At 42.7% G+C, this 21,144-nt stretch overlaps 1 protein-coding gene and 1 long non-coding RNA gene across 4 annotated transcripts; one reads left to right on the top strand and one right to left on the bottom strand.

The window, feature by feature from the left end:
* The first annotated feature begins 2,819 nt into the window (after positions 1-2,819).
* On the top strand, positions 2,820-14,157 carry PXMP4 (peroxisomal membrane protein 4). Of its 3 annotated transcripts, XR_008331182.1 has the most exons (6): positions 2,820-2,980; positions 4,802-4,864; positions 5,589-5,787; positions 6,583-6,773; positions 11,775-11,893; positions 13,604-14,157. XR_008331182.1 is itself a non-coding variant. In XM_053393942.1 (5 exons), the coding sequence occupies exons 1-5, from the start codon at positions 2,868-2,870 to the stop codon at positions 11,794-11,796; spliced, it is 588 nt and encodes a 195-aa protein (XP_053249917.1). In that variant the 5' UTR covers positions 2,820-2,867; the 3' UTR covers positions 11,797-12,088. The 3 variants fall into 3 exon arrangements, 2 of the variants coding, with proteins under 2 accessions (XP_053249917.1, XP_053249916.1); XM_053393942.1 differs by lacking the exon at positions 13,604-14,157 and having other exon boundaries at positions 11,775-12,088; XM_053393941.1 differs by lacking the exons at positions 11,775-11,893; positions 13,604-14,157 and having other exon boundaries at positions 6,583-9,559.
* LOC128416322 (uncharacterized) lies at positions 6,887-20,954 on the bottom strand. Its single transcript, XR_008331183.1, has 3 exons — positions 20,722-20,954; positions 20,148-20,250; positions 6,887-7,088 (listed from the first exon to the last, which is right to left on the bottom strand). It is a non-coding gene; the product is annotated as an uncharacterized LOC128416322 (long non-coding RNA).
* Positions 20,955-21,144: the final 190 nt, after the last annotated feature.

Raw genomic sequence — 21,144 nt, 5'->3', positions numbered from 1 at the left:
GATCGGTTGTATCCGATGGGAGACTTTAATAATGTTGAGACGTGTCATTCCAAATCTGCTAGACAGAGCCAGACATAGGATGATGGCAGGTGGGTGTCCATACATAAATCCTGGCTACTATGCCCATGGTCAGAAGTGGCACCTGCTGCTTAAGAAAAATTCTGCACGACACACGGCAGGACAGAGTCTCAGACAAAGATGTGCTCTTCCAAGCCCACATTCCCAAGCATGTTCACACTCCTGTCTTATCGATGTCTAGGCTGGCTTAGTCATTTTCACAGAATGGAAGATGCGGGATCCTTAAGGATGTGCTCTATATGGGAACCTGATTTCAGCCACTAGGCCTGTTGGCAGACCAACTCTGTATTACAAAGATGTCTGGAAATGTGACATGAAGGCTGGCAACATCCACCCTGCTATGTGGGAATCCCTTGCAGACAACCACGGTGCCTGGAGAAACAAAGTCAGGTCATGCATCCATAGCAGGACCAGAGGAGGAATGACTGCTGGGAGGGGCGCAGAGAGAAGAAATGCCATGGTTTAAGTGCAGCAGCATAACCAGACACCTTCATTTGCCTCAGCTGCAAGAAAACATGTCTCTCTCCCATATTGGTCTCTACAGCCACCGAAGGCTCTGTAACCTTCCAACAGTTTGATTTCACCCCCAAAGGCGCACTCCTCCATTGTCTCCTGAGACAGACGGATACCAACGGGGGAGATTCATGAGGTTGGTCCTCCTGATGGCTGTGCTGGTGCAGGTCGATGCTTTTGTGTGCATGCACACTTCTTCAGATATGCACACGAAAGTTTATACCACGGGTGTCAAACACAAGGCCCGCGGGCCAAATCCGGCCCGCCAGACCTCATCATGTGGCCCGTGTAGCCACCGCCGGCCGACAGCCTTCACCTTTTATTCTTGCTTTTTTTCCCCTGCAGTGTGTCGCTCTCTTTCCCCCCTTCTCCTCATTCCTATTGGCTCAGCTCCTGGAAGCCAGACGACCAATGGCTGCGCTCAGAGGAGTCTCGCAGGGAAGCGGAGGTGTGGGGGCCCACGTGACTCGCATGCCGGCAGCCGGCTGAGCGAGCACGTTAGGTACGGAAGCTGGGAGCCAAGATGGAGGAGTACGTGCGCGAGGATGGAGGAGCATTTCCGCCTCCCACTTCTCCCGGAAGAGACCAAAAGCGGAATGGAGGGGCAGCGGGTTTGGTTCTTAGCAGGCAGGGCTGGCAGACCCGCTTAGCCTTCCTTTTTTCGGGACCGGCGGCGGGCAAGTGACCTTGGGGAGCCGCGAGTGGGTCAGCCGCCGCAGCCGCCCGACCGGTTGCAAGGGCTGGGGAAGCCTCTCTTGGCCGGGGCGGCGGGGAGCGCCTTGCTTCTGCCTTGGCCAGCTCCCTTGCGGGTGGATGAAGTACCCGATCCCAATGGATCCGAGAGACGCGGGGTGGGCTGAAGTTCCCTGTGCCCGGCAAAATGGGCAGGTTCATTTTGTCCTTTGGCGGAACGCAATTGCAGAAAGGAGGGTGTCTTTTTGCTAAATTGGAAGCTCCTCGGAGTGCCCTTTTAATCTCCCATTTAGCAACTCGGATTTACATGGCCATAACTGGCTATAAGTGAAGGTGCTCTGCAGGTCCATGGGGGCAATACTGGCCAGTTTCTCGTTTGTCCTTCACCTATGTTTCCAATTTGCTGAGGCTTTGTAGGAAATTGCTGGACTGATACCACCTGTGCATTATGTGTATTCTTCAGCAACATGGTGCATGCTCAGGTTACAATTAAAAGCGGGTTGGTTAAGAGATGCTGAGTGTACACTTTTGCTTTATAAGATTAAAAACACATTGTAGGACTATGCAAACAAAAAATATAATACTGCAGAACAGTGGTATCACCTTGCCAGCACTTTATGGATGAGGTTGCTAGATCCACTGTACATGGGTTGGGGTGGGGAGATAATAAAGAGTGGACACATAGTCCTACAGATACAACCGGCCCTTTGAGGGTGACCAAACTGCTGATGCGGCCCCCGATGAATTTGAGTTTGACACCCCTGGTTTATACCAAGAACAAACTTAGTTGGTCTCTAAGGTGCTACTGGACAATTATTTCATTTTTATTTTATATATTTTGACTGCATCAGACCAACACGGCTACCTACCTGAATCTAGATGCATTGTAATGTGATTTGACTCCACACCCTCTACATCTTTTTTTTTTTTAACGCAGGAGCAAAATCAAGTGTTTATGCTCTTTCAAAAGCAGTAGTCTTACGGTATGTGTAAGACGGTAGTTCTCGAAGTTTTTGAAAATGTGCTGCAAGTGAAAATATAGTTCAGAGTTATTCTGTCACCAGATGTGAGGCAGAGTAGGCTGGGAGTCACTTACGACAACCTTGTACACAAAATCGTTTCCCACTAGCGCTGTGTAAAATAGACCAAAAAAGAAACACAGTGGGGGCTGATGCCCATTTGGGATTGGTAAGGGAGAAGGCAGAGAAGACCCAACAGTAGGTGGAGCCAGAGGCGACGAGAAGCAAAGCCGTTCCCTGACAGGTTGTAAGCAAAAAGGCAAACGAAGGTTGTCTGAGGGCAAAGTGAGGCTGGTGCGGCACCGCCCCGTTCGCCTTAATCGGACCAGTGACTGAACGGAGAGAAGCCCATAAAACTTTTTCCCCCTAGCTGCTTGCGCCTGCTATCGTTTCTCGTTGCCCTTCCCTTGGTTGGGCGGAACTGTAGTGCGTGGGTTGAGTTTTCCACACCGACGCTCTTTGCTCAAGCTCCATTTCCATGCATTCGGTGCTCTAGGCAAATCGTCCCCTCGGGATCGCTGTGCGAGCGCGAGAGAGAAGGAGAGCGCGAGAAATTCTTCGGCCATGGGGGGCGAGACGATGTTGCGGACCCTGCTCTACACCGTCAACTCCCTGCTGCAGCAGCGCAGATACCAGGCGGCCTTGGCCGTCGTCAAGGGCTTCCGTAACGGAGCAGTGTAAGCCCTAGTCCGGGAATGGAGGCTGAGGGGCTCCCGTGTCGGCCGGGGGCGGAGCCTTTGGGCGGGCGCCGCTTCAACGGGGAGCATTGAGGGAGGACTCGAGAACCGGCCGGGCGGGAAAGCCTCCCGGGTAGTTTGCAAACCACCAGCTGGGGGCAAAGGACTCTCTCCAAAAAGCCCTTTCCACGGGGAATGCCGTCTCCGTCAGTGTTAGAAACAAACACGATTCGTGTGTGTGTGGTGGTGGGAATGAAGCCCCCCTCAAATATTTCAAGGGGGGGAGGCAATGGAACCTCTCGGTCCCTAGGAGTTGGCTCCTATGGCAGTAGATATGACTGCCAGCTATTTGTTTACAGTATTTTATTACGGTTTCTATAAAATGTATACACCGCTTGATTGTAGGGGGGAACCTCGAAGTGGTTTATAAAAAAGTTAAAACAATAATAGGAAAAGTCCACAACAGTAGTAAATAAATAAGTTTTTTTTAAAAAAAGATATTTATTAGAATTTTCAATTTTTATACAAACAAACAAAAAAATTTAAAAACACATATTTTACTTAATTTTCACTGACATATTTCCCTGACCTCCTCATACCTCCCCTTCTTGTAGTCCAATTCAAATTATTTGTTCAGCAAATCCTTATCTCAAAGCATTACAGCTTATAAAAACACCTTATTTTCTATCCAACATCTTAGGTTATTATAACCTTAAATTTTTACTTATAAAAAACCATTTTTTCATATTCCTTTATACCATTACAGCTAAAAACCACTTAATTTCAATCCAACATCATTCAACATTCCTTAATTTTACAATATTTCTGTAAATAGTCCTTAATTTTTTTCCAATCTTCTTCTGCCGACTCTTCTCCCTGGTCACGGATTCTGCCAGTCATTTCTGCCAATCCCATACAGTCAGTAAATAAATAAGTTTACCATGTCTCTTTAATTTTCTGCATGCACTTCACTTCAGTTGAAGTGGTTGTTTTTCCAGTGACCTGAAATCAAGGTTGAGTTATGAAATATTAAATCCAGCCTCCTGTTGTAGAAATCGTATGGATTAGTATGTGTAAACCACACCCTTGCTATGTTCTTTTTCTTAAATGTCAGGGTGTGGCTTAAACATGCTAATCCAAAACTATTTCTACAAGAGGCAAACCCTATCAACATAAGCCATAGCCAATAAACTAATACTGTTGAAATATATTTAATACCTCAAAAGTGATTTGTTGCCGAATCATGTTGCTTTCTACTTTACACACGTTTCTAATATCAGGTTTACATGCAAAGTGGAGTTACGTGTAAAGCGAGGGAGGGGGACTGGGGTCTTTGAGGTATTGTTGAACTCCAACTGCCGTCAGCCTCAGCCTGCATGGATGGCCAGGAATTACAAGATGACAAGAGAGTTTTAGGCCAGCAACTTCTGGAAGGCTAAAGGTTACCTATCCCCACTGTAAAGTGAATTGAGCTGCCGTTAGTGTAATCTGCATACCTGCGCATATCATACAGGCGTAAATAAACGGTTCTCTGAAAAATTGATTACTTTATGGCTAATGAGACAAATGCAGTGCTTTTTTCTGGGGGGGAGCAGGGGTACGCATACCCCTAAACATTTTGTGAATCTTTGTACTTTTGGCCATTTACTGTATTTATTTTTCCTGATTTGAACTATAAAATGATGGTTTTCTTGAGTCTAAATGAGAGTACCCCTAAACATTTTTAAAGGAAAAAAGCACTGGACAAATGAATCAATAACTTGATTCAAAACAACATTTGTACATGTGTGCAGAGTTTATTATCTTCTTTCCTTTTGCCAGGTATGGAGCAAAAATACGTGCCCCCCATGCTTTAGTGATGACATTTCTCTTCAGGAGTGGAAGGTATATTTATCAGTCCCTTTCTTTTTCATATATATGTGTGTGTGATTATTTCTTTATAAGACTATGTGATTTGATAAGGTTCAGTACTGTACAGCTATTGTCCTCTGTGCATATTGAACCCAGTGAAACAGGATCCTCCTTATTTATTTATAAGATTTATTCACCGTAAGGTCCCAGAATCAATTATAACTGTACAATCTTACAATTATAAAAAACAACTAAAAACCATTCCAACAAAAAACAGAACATGCTTTCTCTCTCTGCATTTCTTTGGAATAGAGCAACTAGATTAGAATACAAGGAGACTTGTATTGTATGTCTTCTTGGTGTTAATGAATAGTCATTTTCTTTATTTATAATTAAAGGCTACAAATGACATGTTCAGTGTTGTCCTATGAATATGCACTCAGAAGGCAGGTTTAGAATGGCAGCCCAACAGCACAGCATGTTTACTGGGAAGAAAGTCCTTGTTGTGTCCATTGGGGCTTAGGCTGCCATTATGTCACATTTACTATGGGACCTATTCATGCCCATACTAATTTAATTATTAATAGATTGGCTAATCTGTCTTTAGATTTTATTGCTTTCTGAAACTGGGATAAATGATCACTGTGACTTTCTGAAGTAGATCATAGGTTACAACTTAGTAGTTAATTTTTATTCACTTCTCTTTTAGTTGAAGAGTGTACTATCTGTAATAACAGGTTTTCATTTTTTCTCTTAGTTTAAGGGAGAAATTGAAAGCAATTGTTCGTGCCACTTACACTCATTCCAGAAACCTGGCATACTTTGTATTCACATACAAGGGCCTGTTGGCCCTACAGTCGCGAATGCAGGGAAAGAAGATCCCATTTCACTCTTTCCTCGCAGCCTGCATTGGAGGCTGGTTGGTGTTTGGAGAAAATAACAATATTAACAGCCAGGTAAATGATGGTGTTGTGTGCTTCTGGGTTTATACTGCTGCCAATTTGATGCAAAGTGAAAATCAAGTGATGTTAGTGATCCAGGTTGCTTCATATTTAACTGCCCTTCAAGTTAAAACTTGAGGACAATAAAATAACAGTGCCCCAACACTTCTGCATCTTTCACTCTCCAAGGTGCTCTATAGAATGGGGGAAAGGGTTATTTTAGCTCAGAATTCTATTAATTCGGTCCCATCACCAGTTTCTGCTTCTCTCAGCTGCCTGTTTTGATCAGGTTTTTAATTAAATATAAGCATTGCTTTAACTGGTGCACCAGTGACCCATCTAGCTCAACATATTGCTTCTTCCTGGAGAAATGGTTTGCCTTTGAAAGCTGCAGTTAGTGATATTTTTTAATGTTTCACAGAGTTAGAAGGCTGCAGTGGGAAGAGGTTCTACAGAAAGCTGCAGTGGGAAGAGGACTCTCCCCCCCCCCCAATTTGAAAAGACTAGGGTCTCTAGGTATATTTTTGTTTCTCCCTAGGTTTACTCTGCTTCAGCTTTGAAAATAGTAATCTTTCTACTGAGCACACAAATTACTTTTTCAAGCGACTAAATTTTGCAATGCTCGATCATACGCTGTTGCTAAAAACGGCAAACAACGCAGCTGAGAGACTACAAAAGCGTTATAATGTTTTTTTAAAAATGATTTGACATAAAACCAACTTGGTGATTGCCTAAATTGAGGACTGTTTGAAATAATCACTTTCTAGATATGTTCCTTGCCTAATATTTGTTTACAATTTCCCCCTACAGATAAACATGTACCTATTGTCTCGTATCCTGTTTGGCTTGTCCCGACTGGCAGTGGAGAAAGGTTACATCCCAGAGCCAAAACAAGATCCCTTTCCACTCTTTGCTGCTCTGGTTTGGGGGATTGTTCTCTGGCTCTTTGAGTACCACCGACACACTCTACAGCCATCATTGCAATCATCCATGACCTACCTGTATGATGACAGTAATGTCTGGCATGATGTTTCTGACTTTCTTGTATATAACAAAAGACCTGCTACCAATCAGTCTTGAAAGATCTTTTAGTAATGGCACATTCCAACAGCAGGGCTTTTATGCTTTTATTTGAACACACTTCACTGAAAATCGTTAACATTGGATGTTGATCTCTACATGGGTCTGGCCACGTTGTTCTGTGTAGGCTTCTGGTTTCTCTGGTTAGAGCTTGAAAAGGCCATATTTCAAGCAAACCATTTTGTAATCTTTTGTAAGGTGGTCCTCTTGTCTGTAAGAGGCTGTTTCCTTTTCAGCTGTGGGTGGAAAAAATGCACTATAAATGCACTGATCTTAAAACTTGAGAAAATAGGGTGAAAATATTTTCTTTAATACTGAAATACCAGGTGCCATAGGTAACTTTCTGCCTACATATATGCAATACAACCTTCGCTGCTTCCTCAATTAGCCATAGAAGAAATAGGTTCATTCTCATCATAGTAAATACTACATAAACCTCAAGTTAGGATCTTCGTGTGCAGATATGGTACTGGGAAACTTTACTTCCTATATGCATGTTTGCTAATTCATCTTTCTTACATTAACCACCTATAACAACATAAAACCAGTAAAAGTGCATTTAAAAAAAGATGACTAAAAAGGGGGGGAGAGTTAAGCAACTAAGAGAGGCTTTACTGCAAGCACGGTACGTAATCTGCAGTGCAAAGGGCCTGTTTTAAAATTTCATCATCAACAACTTAGATAAATGCCAAGATTTATTCAAAGAGTTGAGGTTCATTCCTCTAGACTTACAGCCTAGAGAAAGCTATGAAACAAAAGAAAAAATGGAGTAGATGGATTGGTGAAAGGGTAGATACAGTGGCAAATGAGTGATTTGCTTCTATTTTGACGTCTTCACTGTTAGGCGTATAAATGCCTGAATAGTTTTCTTTGGCCCTAGCCTCTTCTAGTTGGAACAGAGGATGCAACTATACATTCTTACAACTGTTGTTGCAGTTGGCAAAATATGATAGCGCTATGTAAATAGGCCTTTGAAAAAATGTATCTGATCAAGCATCTGCTGTCATAGAAGCAAAGATGCCAATTGTTGAGGGTGTTGCTTTTATGACACTGCCTTATCAGAGAATGTTAAATATAAGGTAAGCCACTGATTATAGCACAATTATAGGAAAGTGACATAAAGTCTTGCAGCCTAATCCTCTGGGCTTGCAATGGCAGCTCTTTTTGTGCTAGTTTTGCACAGGATGGGGGGGAAAAGCACTTGAGTTACGAATTAAATATACATAGGCAATGGGAAAATTCTGGGTAAAGAACATGGTTTTGTTTTTTCACTTCTTGGGGTATTGTCATTGATTTTTTATTTTATCATTGTTTGGTAACTTGTGATGGTTTATTATTTAGTCCTGTCAGTTGGAGAAGTTTTTTTTAAAGAAAAACTTATAGGGCCACAAGACTGGTGTATGCTTCTTGTTCTTTTGTCACATCTTTCAGTGGTTTGCTTGTTTGGTACCAATGTATCAGCTGTGTCTGTGAGCATCTGTCTTGATCTGGCACGTGAGCTGCCACCTTCTTTCTCCTGAATCTTTACTACCATATGTGAAATATCCTGCAACCCCCCCCCCCAAATTCCCTGTCCCATCAAATCAGATATATGAAAGAACAAACCCACCAAACACCTTCAGAACATTGATATTTTAAGCAGTAACTATGTTTTGAGCTTTTCTGGTCTCTCCCCAACATTTGGTTGCTTCCATGCAAAGGCACTATCTTCTACCCCCCACCCCAAACAACAGACAGTACAGTAGCTGTTGCTTACTACAGTGTCAGCATAATCGTAACAGTGCCTGCAATATATTTCCTTAATTTACATATAACTTCTGCTGCCCTCCTGTCCCCAGAACGCTAATTCTAAGCTCTTCTAGCAAACTGTCTGAGTCTCTTATCTGTCTGCAGTTCAGAGCACAAAACTGCCATAAAACACATCAAACTCTGGTCCCACCACAGCAGCACTCTTTACATATCTGTCCGTGGCAATTAACTGTGCTTTTTAAAGACTGCTGTCCTGCTGTGTAAGGATAGAATGCTATGCTACAAAGTCAGTCAATTTCCCAGGGAGGTAGCTGGAATAATTTTAAACAGCATTTAACATCCACCACTGTTCCTATAGCTCGATTGGTGAGGTCGAATCCCTTCTGCCACTAATGTGATTGAACAATGCCAGTGTGTGCTGGGGAAGTGAACTAGAAGTAATGGGTCTGTCTGAAGACTCTTGGATACATAGGTTCCATTCCTCACCCTTCCAGATCGTATTGTTCGGCAAGCTAAGTGTTCTGTTTGGTTTTCATGCTAATAAGAAAGAAACACAAACAGGAATAAGGAGACGGTTTGAAAATCCACCTCCCAAGCAGCCCGTCACATCAAAATTAAGCAAGTCCCAACCATCCCCACTCTGAAGATCAAAACAGACATGCATATGTGTTTACAACAGCTCAATTGTGGCTTCTCATTGAAGGCTCAGCTCTTTTGTGTTTTGTTCAAGAGGAGATCTTGGTTCCCAATGCTGGGGAAATGTCTATCCCGATCTGATTTGCCATAACTGTTGTGCTTGAATAACACTGCTTCCACAGCCTAATGAAATAGTGCAAGGAACATCTACAAATGCCATGCAGACTACTTAATTATTTCAAGTAGTGGGGGAAAATTGAAATAAGTAAATAGCTGCACCATTCTAAAAGTTTAGGAAATATAATGTTGAGCTCAAGTTACACACACAAAAAATTAAAAACCCCATGTATTTATGGTCCTGTATTTATTCTTAATCCAAGTCCTCTAAAAACCTGGATCTACAATAAGGTATTGTTTCTCCTCCATTAATATCACCATTGGCTTGTTTTATAAAAGTTATTTACAATAGGCTTCCTAACATATATTTGGAGGTCTTGATTTGTAGACATCTGCAACAGATATTTACAAGAACAACAAATAGAACCAGTGACCCCTTGACAATGTCAAGAGCCTGTTTTGTTGTTTACTTTGTTTGCTATTTTTAGTGCATACTGCTCTGATTTCCTTAGGCAGGATTAGTGGGAAATAAGTGCCTTTTTGTGAAATACATATACACACCTTCATGTGGGTGAATGTGCTTCCCCGCACCTTACTGCTGTTTTCCGAATCATTTAGATTTGTTGTTGCTTAGTCATTTAGTCGTGTCCGACTCTTCGTGACCCCATGGACCAGAGCATGCCAGGCACGTCTGCCTCCCGCAGTTTGGTCAAACTCATGCGTAAACAGCAAAAAGCCACTTCACACCTGCAACTTTGTCTTTGTCAGAGGGAAATGTGTGCCAACATTTACTGTTGCATTTAGTTTGCCAGCTCGAATGACCCCTCTCTCTTCCCACACACTCTGTTCTGTGGTTTCTCCTGACACCCCCAGAACCAATTTCAGTGGGCATGTCAGGGGTGGGGAAACCGCATTGCACAAGCGAAATCATTGTGCAGGTTTCTTATTGACAGGGCTCCTTAGGTGAATCCTGCCCTATGCTCTCTTCCTCTACACTCATGTAGGTGTTGTGTTTGACAGGAAAGCTTGTGGTGCTGTGGTCTAAACCACCAAGCGTCTTGGGCTTGCCAATCGTAAGGTCAGCAGTTCAAATCTGTGCGACAGAGTGAGCTCCCGTTGCTCTGTCCCAGCTCCTGCCAACCTAGCAGTTTGAAAGCATACCAGTGCGAGTAGATAAATTGGTACCATTGTGACGGGAAGGTAAATAGCGTTTCTGTGCACTCTGGCTTTTATCACAGTGTTTTGTTGCTCTAGAAGTGATTTAGTCATGCTGGCCACATGACCCACAAAGCTGTCTGTGGACAAATGCCAGCTCCCTCAGCCTGAAAGCAGAGATAAGCGCCACACCCCATAGTCAAATTTGACTGGACTTAACCATCCAGGGGTCCTTTTACCTGTGTTTGATATGCTTTGTAAAAACTAGATCTTTTGGCTACATAACTGCAGGCTTTGCTTTTCAAGAATGTGGTGGTGACTAATTGCACATTTCTACTTTTGCCTTGTAAAAATATTAATTGCTGTAACTACCTTTACCTGGCACAGACTATCTTCCTATTCGTGGTGCTACATATTTCAATAATTCTCTTCCTGCCTTCTGGTAAAGCAGCCTGATGCTGTTCTCTGTGTTAAGTTTTTAACAGCAAACGTAAGATCAGAAGACATCCAGAGATGATATATTCCAACTACACTTCATTCTATGAAGCCAAAACTGCTGAAAACCTTAGGAATCATTCCACATATAAGTGATTCTTCCTGGCGAGTTATGCCAGTAGTTCTCATACAAGCAACATATAAAAATGGGCATGGAATTCAGTTTGGCTTGCTGAGTTCATAAATTAATGAAGAAAGTCTTAAATCCTATTATTTGAAAATGTGTGGGTTCATACCAGAGCTTTTTTTACAGCTGGAACTCACCAGAACTCAGTTCAGGCACCTCTCAGGTGGGTGCCACTGCCATTATAAGAGAACAAAGGAGGTGAGTTCATGGTGAGTTCCAGCAGCTCTTTTTCTAGAAAAATAGCACTGACTCTGATTACACAAAGAGATCTGTTGAGTGTTTGGAGACTTAGGTGTGCAATACAGTATTTGGCAGCGACAATGCAGAATTTCCTAAGAGATAACAGAATGTACATTTGTAACAGACTGAAACGTTGACTTGAGTTTTTTCAGGCAATAGTGGATGCATTGAAACATACAGTAAAGTAGCAGATTGGCCAGACTGTTTCAAATAAACTGCTATGTACTTTAACAAAATGTAGTAGAAAATTAACTTGTTAATTAGTAAGGTCTAGCTGCCAACACAGCTTTGCCACCCCTTTGGTTTGATACTGAAGTATATGGAAACAAATTAAATGCAAAATATCTGCTTTAAGATGCACTTCTGTATAATGTGTTTTTTCTCATTTTAACCTTTTTTTTAGGGATCCGACACGCAGCTTGTGAGAACACCTTACATTCTGACTAGATGTTTCTGTTCCTTAAGAATGTAAAGCTAAGTTTGCAATTGTGATGGAGATCACTAAGATACAGGGCAGAAAAGGTGATTTTAAAAATAAGCCTACATGCATATATTTCTAGAATCCTTAGTCTGTAATATTAAAATATTACGAAGTTTACTTAAGCTTTTCACGCTAAAAGAAATAATAATTTCAGTATAAGGATCTTGTACAAGTGTAACATGCCTGTCAACTGTAATTTGGCATCTGCCAGCTTCATTAAAATGATATGCAAATTATGGGGAGCAATTAAATATGCATATTAGCTGCAGCTGTCCAAGTCATGGCTACGTTGGCAGTGTGGCCTTCACACTGACCAAGTTGTCTACCTCTGCTCTAAATGATTTATACTGTTAATTAAACTACAGCTTAATTAAATTCATCTTCCTAACAACATGGAAATGATTAATTATAAACAAGTAATGTTGCTATTATCCAGTATCTCATATTATCACAGAAAATAGAGTCATGGGTTAAACCATATAGATGTTGAAAGTATACTGGTGTCTACCCTGGTATTTTTGACTACCTTGGTTCTAGGGGCAAGGGTGGCACTTAAAAGTATTGTGAATAGATTATTATTATTATTTTATTTTATTTTAAAGACCATTAAATAATTCAAAATTTTGTCGTTCACAAAGCTGACCAGCTAATCCTAGCCAAACCAGTTGCTGAAACATATTGTCACAGCTATCACAAAAAGGCCACAATGGAATAAGATCTTGAGGGCTAATGACATGTTACACGTTGCCATTTTAAGGAGCTGTGCCACACTATGGAACCATGTTGGGTATTAATTAATACAGCATATTCTTTCATCTTGTCTATATGTCAGAAACACATTAGGGGAATGCCTGACTTGCCCCAGCTCCCCAGCACATGTTTTTTGCATTGTAGAAAAGACGAGAGAGAAGTCAAATATGTACTTCAAACATTAACCTGTGGAGAGATCTCTTTGATCTCCAAAGAATTCTTTTAAGAGCTGTACTAAGCATTATATACAGATGTATGTAACATTCCCCTGTGTGCGTTTTCTTCCTACTGAAGTAAGAAGCAGCTTCAGGAGGCTGCAAACTTGAGTGTGCATCTTTCCCATACTTGCTGTATTTCTCCTCTGCACACACACCGCAACCATGACAGAAAAGATTTTGACATCCATGTGGGGAAGGAGGGGAGGTGCCAGAAAAAGCAGCCAGCACGCAGAAGGGTTAAACAGCCTCCCTACTCAACATTACATCATTCCTATACTATCTATCTCTCTATATGATGGGAAGTTACCTGTATCTGTGTACATAACATCCAGTTTGTCTCTAATGGTTTCTAACCAGTTTGTTTCACTTCTGCTTGCAAAGAGACTGAGAAATAAAAATGAGATGGTGACAATTATTAGGTCATGCTGCTCTTGAATTGTTGATTTGGTAAAGAAAACAGAGAGGCCTTTCCCAATATCCATTTAGGAGAAACAGAGTAATGCCCAGCCTGAACACCCAGCACTAAGTTGAAATTAGTTAACTGGTCATGACTCTGTAGCTGCAGATAGGAGCCCTCCATGCCTTGTGTAGGCTATTCAGAGTCATGACGACTGGTTCGATTTTGTACAAGAAGTGCCAATAAGCATTGGGAACCCTGGCTTTGTGCAAGCTACTTCTCAAATGAGATGTCTTGGGGAAAGAAGTGTATATATGAACTGGGGGAGTATCTCTGGTGGGTTGCTGTATTGAAGCCGAGTCTTGTCTTCTTCTTCTCTTTTTTAGAAGTACATTCTTGAACAGCACAAAAGTAAAGGCAGTTAGTTCTGAAGAACCCCCCTCCCCAGAAGTACCTAGCAAGGATTGGCTTTGTTCATGTAAATGTCACCTCTGTCGTTGTCCCGACCCCCAGCCTTTAACAGAAGGTACATCATCTTGTTATGTTAGATTCAAATACAGATTAATATTGAAAGTTGCAATCCAGGCCTGAATGTTTTGGGTGTGCGGATATCCTTTCCAGGGTCTGCATAATTTGCACTGCACTCTTAAACTAAGGTTACCAGATTTTTTTCAATGAATCCGGGGACACTTTTCAACTTCCTACTAAATAGATGGATTTTGTCAGGGGACTGATTTGTAAATCCGGGGACGTCTGGTAACCTTATCTTAAACACCATTTTTAACCACCTTTGAGGCAACAGAACTGTGCGATGTTAAAGAGGAACAACCTCCTTTCCCCTGAAGTGGACAGGCTGGTGGGAGGTCTGACTACCCTTTGGGATGGAGGTGTGGGGGGGGTTAAGCGGATCTGTTCACCCTGAATAAACTTACTCCACGGATTTGAAATTAAACTTTTTAATTCCATTTGGCATTTCTGAGCTCCCTGCCAATGGGGATCATCACCTTGCTAAAAAAAATAAAAAATCTTTTGTGACAGGAGGAGGAACAGCTGGTGCAGCAGCTGTGTCCAAAAACTGCACACTAAGAGAGCTGCAGAGTCTCCATGGGGGAGGGGGGGAGCAGAACTACCGCAAAACTCTGCCCTACTTTCTCACAGATTGGGGGTGGGGTGGGGTGGCGCGTGAATCAAACCACAGACTGCTTCCATCTGGTCTAACTGTTGCTCAGTTTGCAATGTTACAGTAACGTTAGGATTCGATTTGGCATTTGTAAAGTATAGCAACCGTCCACTAAAGGAAGGTAAATATCCATCTCAAACTATAGTTCCCCAGAACCATGAAACCCACCAAGCTTTTACCTCTCTGCAATGTTAACATAGTATATATATTTTAGCACCAACAGTACGGGGATAGAATACAGAAACAAAAGGATCTGCCACGTATTGGTAAGACTGAGCCTTTGACATCAGGACACAGTGGCACAGGAGTTTTTTTCCTGGCTGCATACATATTGTGCATGTAAAGCACACAGCTTCCCCTCAAAGAATCCTGGGAGCTGTAGTTTACCTCTCACAGAGCCAATTCCCAGCACATTAACAAACTACAGTTCCCAGGATTCAATGGAGGAAGTCATGCTTTAAGTGTATGGGGTGTACACAGTCTTTGTGATGTGACTCCATAGTGTTGTAGGCTATGTGAGAGTAACAGAACCCTGTAAATTTGGGGGGTGGGGGGATTACACAGCCCCATCCATGCGCTGTCTCATTTGTACGCACCTGAAAGCCATGCGGGATCGCACTACAATGATGCATCTCCTATGCTGCTGCAGCTAAGTGTGGATGAGGGTCTGGCACAGCAAATGCAAAGAGGGAGCAGATGATGCAACAGAGGAGTGAAAAGAACATGGTTGGGGGATGTAAATGTTTCCTTTACTAATACAGACAAGCAGCATTATCTGAAAGCAGTTGCTTCTTGTTAAAAATGGATTGTTTACTCAATAGACCCCACGCAGTCACTACAGGGGAAAGAAATGCACAGTAGTTGCCCCAGAAGCTAACAGGGATGGTGCTTCATCTTCATGGAGATGCCAGCACTTTCTGACTTCATGAAATTGCCCAAAGCTCACTCTGCGAATTGAAAGAGGGTTGTCAATGCAGACACAGGGAAGTAGTTTTCGACATCGTTTTGAGATAAGCTGCTTTGCCCATATGACAATGCAAAAACATCTGCCATGGTAAAGGTGGGAATCCTAAGTGGTATCCCCAAGACTGCAAAAAGAGGGTGGAATAACCAGGGTTAGCACTCATGACTGCGCCATGATTAACCCACTCTACCACCAGCACTACCTTTCAAATACTGTCCTCCTTACCGATCACAAAGCTTTAAGTGAGGATGGGGAAGACATTCAATTCAGTTCACACTTAAAGGGAAACCTACCTAATTAAAACTTTCCAAAACAAAACACAACCATCCTTAGAAATTGGCACTTCTCCCAATTTTGCAGGGCAGTTCTCCAGGCAAGTAATTATACAAAAATGCACATACAAGGGTAAAGTGCATAGTAATGCATATATTCGTGAAAATCATATATAAAAATGCATTGTATTAGGAGAAATCGCTTTATAAAAATGTGTATTAGACAAAATCACGTACTAAAATGTGTATATTGGGAGAAATTTGTACTAAAATGCTAATTAATTTTCTTGAGGATATTGGGGGTTTTTTAAACAAAAACAGGTAGAAATTCCAACTGAAAATTGGAAGAATGAGAAACTGAAACTGACATATTAACTCATCCCTAGCTTTAAAGCATTATATTTATCATAAAGCAAAAGTGCCCCGTGAAGTGCATTCGCAAGCAAAGAGTTACTCAATACTTAGCATATTCTCTAACTATCTTTTCAAATGTATGAAAATATTGATGTTGAACTCTTGCCTAGGGTTCCTCCTTTGGCTAAGGACTGAGAGTAATTATTCTCTTGCTATTCCCAGTCTGCAGGAGTAAAGGAATGGTTCTAACTTAGCTTCTTCTGGCTGGCAGAGTGACCCCAAGCAGTCTAGGCTTCCAACCACAGTTCCAACCTTTATGTGGCAACCATGAGGCTGTACTAGAGAAGCCGAAATACAGGTTTCATTTTAAACCTAATTAGTGTGTGCAAAACCTGTTTTATGAATGCAACCATTTCACCTATTAGGCTCTCTTATCGAGATCTGACTAACATATACATAGATCCTCATCCATTCTTAATGCAAACAAAATTGCCCCGCATAATATATAAACACACCACACAAACACACATATACAGAGAGAGACACTCATATATTTGACTGAATCTCATGAAGCCTCTTGTTTAATCTGATTGGCTTTCTGTTTGTAGGCTTGTGTGTTTGAACAATTCTAGTGACTACTCTTCTGTTATAACCTATGGTTAAAACATTAAAGACTGACTGACTCATTTGGCAGCTACTTTTATATTAATGAAGTCATAAATCACATTGGCTTTTTTTGCAGTCACAATACACTGCTAACTTATGTTTAGCCTGGGTCATAGAGTTGTAGAGTCTGAAGGGTCTGAGGGTCATCTAATGCAGTCCCCTGCAATGCAGGAATCTCAATTAGAGCATCCTTGACAGGCAGCCATCTAACCTAACTTCTTCTTCTTCTTCTTCTTCTTCTTCTTCTTCTTCTTCTTCCTCCTCCTCCCTCTGCTTGCACCTTCCAGGGGAGTCCAGTCCAACATCAAACAGTTCTTAGCATCAGAAAAATCTTCCTTGGATTCTCTTTTCTTGGAACTTGAAGCCATTGGTTTGGTTCCTACCCTCCAGAGAGGAGAAAACAAGCTTGCTCCATCTTCCATGTGACAGCCCTTTAGATATTTGAAGGTGGCTATCATATCTTCTTTTGGAAGAAGAGAAATGATGGCCTGTAAAATCTCCCCTGCAGTTTCATAAGGAAATTCCTAACAAGTGCTAACAAAGGGGATAGTTAATAAAGCTGCTTCCCGAGCCCCTCCAAGCAGGGCTTTTGTGCCTATAACACGCAGAAATCCATCAGGTGAAACTTTTCCTTTCCTGTCTCCATCGTGGGAAAAGCTCTTTGGTTGGCACTTGTGTTCACCATAAAGCTGTAAAAAGCACAAGAGCCCTACCTCTAAAAACCTACCATGTACCACATTTCAGAATAAGCCAAACCATTTCAGGCATGAGTTGTATGGCAAGTTGTATTTGATGTTGAAAGCCTTGGTTTGGTGGGAAGGAAAACTGTCCCATGACATTTAGGGCTTACATAACACAAAAGTGATCCAGACTGATTCCCTTCAGCAATGCAGGATGCCACCATGTCTAACACATTTGCATTTTATTTTATCTAGTACACTAGTTTATCACGTGCAAGAAAAAAGACGAAACAAAGCATGCAACACTATGTAACTTTTGCTGCCTGAATTAAAAGCAAGATGGCACCTACGGAAACCAATCAAAGTGGCAGTTGAACTTTAGTTTAGCACTGGCAATGGAACAGCGCCCTCCTCACAGCATGTGAAGGTAACAGGCAGGTATAGGGCAGGCAGCTCTTTTCTTGGAACAGTTTGCTTCCACCCCCCCTCCTCTCTGTTACCCGAAACAGCTGCCTCACTCTGCCTAATGGCAGGATGGGCCCCAGCACTACAGGGCAATCAGGCCTTATGCATGAAAGTAGAACCAGTTCACCATCAGACATACTCTCTACCATTTATTATACCAGAGTCTATATTTCAATTTTTGCGAGAATCTTGTGTGGCATATCATCACAATGCACATGGAAGGGACTCCACAATCTAGACCATATTTTGCGGGTGTTCCACTGTTATCTTCTACTGTTCTATCTTTTAAATGCTGGCTTGCTTCTTTTTCTTTTTGTCATGTGTAGCAGGAGCCTAGCATGTTTACTCAGGGCCACCCTTTTCAACAAGGTTTAACCCAAAGTGAGCGTGCACAAGGGTTCTAAGTGTGGTGACTATTTCATGGAAATAAAAGCATAGTACATGCAGTACAGTGGTGATCCCAGAAATAACATTCAAAGGGGACAATAATAGAAACAGACACAGGTATTAATATAATACATCAATGAGGCCCATTATTTTCACTGTTGCAATGGTAATACTGTACAATGCAATTACAAAGAAAATATTACAGTCTTATATTTAACAACTACTTGTGTTGCATAAGCCACCTTATCTTACAGTCCTACCTAGGTGGCCAACACTTACACCATTGCTTGTGCTACTCATGAATTTGTAGTTGTTTAATTACTCATTCCCATCCACCCAGAATTATGGTTTAATGAATGTGTATCTAAACATGTATTTTAAAAACTTGAATCTGGTGCACTCAAACATGCTTTACTTGATTTTTCTACACAGTGTCTATTGTTTCCCTCCTATTTTTGTATGTTCCATGTTGTTTTCTCTCTACCCCATGCTAAGCAAATAATGGTTTCAATGGCCATTCCACTGGCAGTGGCAGCATATATCTGGATTTGACAAAATATAAATATAGAATCACTCATCCCTGAATGTTTTCAGGTTTCCCATTTAATGTGCTTCACTTGAGCAGGATCATGTCCTAAATAAAAACTGAATGTATGCATGTGGTGAACACACTTATTATGCAGATTCACTTGCCAGGGCTACAAGATTGACTTCAGTTTCTTTCTGCATGTAGATGTAGGGGCAAACATACATCTCACGCTGCTTAATAAATGAATAAAACTTTACAGCACCTGTACTTTTATCTGTAAGTTGGCTTGAGTTCCATCAGGGAAAAAGGCGGGGTATAAATTTTATTATTATTATTATTATCATTATTATTTCAAAGACTATGGGAAATATCCAGTGGAAGTTCTACAAACATGGAGCAAATACCCCAAGTACTCCTCTCAGGGTGCTTTAAACAGTATTTTCACATTTAGTAGAAGGCAACACCTGCAGGGTATACTAACTTTTGGAGGGTCCAGAAAACCAAGCTCTGGTGCAAACCTTAATCCATCCTCTAAGCCACTGTTCCAGTGTTCGTGAAATCATTGGGTTGTGTGGATTGAAGATAACAGAATCACCCAAGTCATCATGTTTTGTTGGGGAAAGGACAATTGTCTAGGTCCAATGCTCTATTGCAAAGGAAGGGAACGTGTGGATCTCCAGTTGTTGTCGGACACCAACCTACTCCATCAGCCTCAGTCAACATGAGCAATAATCAGAGATGGTGGAATTTAAAGTCCAGCAAGATCTGGAGGACAACAGGTTCTTCACTGCTGCCTAACTGCATCCAGACGATGGTTCCAATGCAAGCATGCCACTCATAACAGAAGCGGTTCTTGAGGGCACAAGAAAGTGGTAGGGAAAACGGATTGTGAAAGTTAGCAAGAAATGGCGGGATGAGGGAAAGAGGCATATTTCCTGAAGGCCAACAAACATCACTATTAATCTTATTATTAATGTAACTATTCTTCAGTATCATTAATGCAGACTTCTTTACAAAGTTACAGTACAAAGACAGAAAAGAAATTATCCTGTAGTACCTTACCAACTCGAGGGACGCGGGTGGCGCTGTGGGTAAAACCTCAGTGCCTAGGACTTGCCAATCGTATGGTCGGCGGTTCAAATCCCCGCGGTGGGGTGAGCTCCCGTCTTTCGGTCCCAGCTCCTGCCCACCTAGCAGTTCGAAAGCACCCCTAAGTGCAAGTAGATAAATAGGTACCACTTTATAGCGGGAAGGTAAATGGCGTTTCCGTGTGCTGCGCTGGTGCTGGCTCGCCAGAGCAGCTTCGTCACGCTGGCCACGTGACCTGGAAGTGTCTGCAGACAGCGCTGGCCCCCGGCCTCTTAAGTGAGATGAGCGCACAACCCTAGAGTCGGACACGACTGGCCCGTACGGGCAGGGTACCTTTACCTTACTAACTAACACATCACAGTATACACTACCGAGCACCAAAGCTTCAGATTTGTTGGATATGGCTACCCTTCTGGAATATGATCCCTTCCCCAAGGAGTTTGCAAACTAATATTTGGAACAGAAGAGACAAAAGTGGAAGAGGAGGGAATGGGGGTTAGAATATGTGTTTGGCCTCAGTGGGGGATGAGTACTAAGATCCTTTCAGTAGAGCTTGAAGCTGCTTTCAGCAGCAGGACTAACTCGGTTCGTGTGAATTAGTCCTAGCAGGAACAAAGTTCCTTTTCATCTTTGCCAAGGCTCAGCAATCACAACCAGCCCCCACAAGCCTGGGATTCCGAGATAAAAGGCTTGTAGGCCAGAGGGCCTGACTGCATGCATCCTTGAAGCTCTGCCCCAGCTCCCGCCAACGGAGAAATTAATGGTGCAGACCACAGCTTGGGAATCTCGCTGCACGCAGGAAAGGCAGCGCAGCCACGCCATGCATCCTTAGATTAAGTGAGAGTAAAATCCCATTTACCGTGTGTGTGTGTGTGTGTGTGCATGCCTTACTTCCGAGTAAATGTGCCTGGAACCGACCTGAGCGTTCAGAGAAAAGTCGGAGGAGCTACGCTGCGAAATGAGAAGAAAGTCGGAACAACGCAGGGCACTTGGGGGGCAGGAAAGCGGGAGAAACTAGCGAAGGATGCGCCTTCAGAAAACAAGCACTTATGCTGCAGCAGCAGCGAGCGCCACTGATGCGCCTTGCATGGTCGCCGAGGTTCCCCTCACAACTCGCTGGGCAACACCGCCTCCTCTCCCACGTGCCCCGCCGCAGCGTCTCCCATCCCTTCCCCCGCTCTGATTGGCTGAGCCCCGTTCCCCCTTCCGCAACCCGGGCCCTCGCCATTGGGCGGCTGTCAGAACGTTCGGGCCGTCACGACGGCGCTCCGGCGTCCTCCCTCTCGCAGCCAACGAGGCGGCGGCGTGACGTATCAATCACGGCCCGGCGTCCAATGGGGA

This window comes from Podarcis raffonei, chromosome 6, assembly GCF_027172205.1.
Source record: "Podarcis raffonei isolate rPodRaf1 chromosome 6, rPodRaf1.pri, whole genome shotgun sequence".
NCBI lineage: Eukaryota > Metazoa > Chordata > Lepidosauria > Squamata > Lacertidae > Podarcis > Podarcis raffonei.
This window is presented reverse-complemented; position numbering and strand designations above follow the sequence as displayed.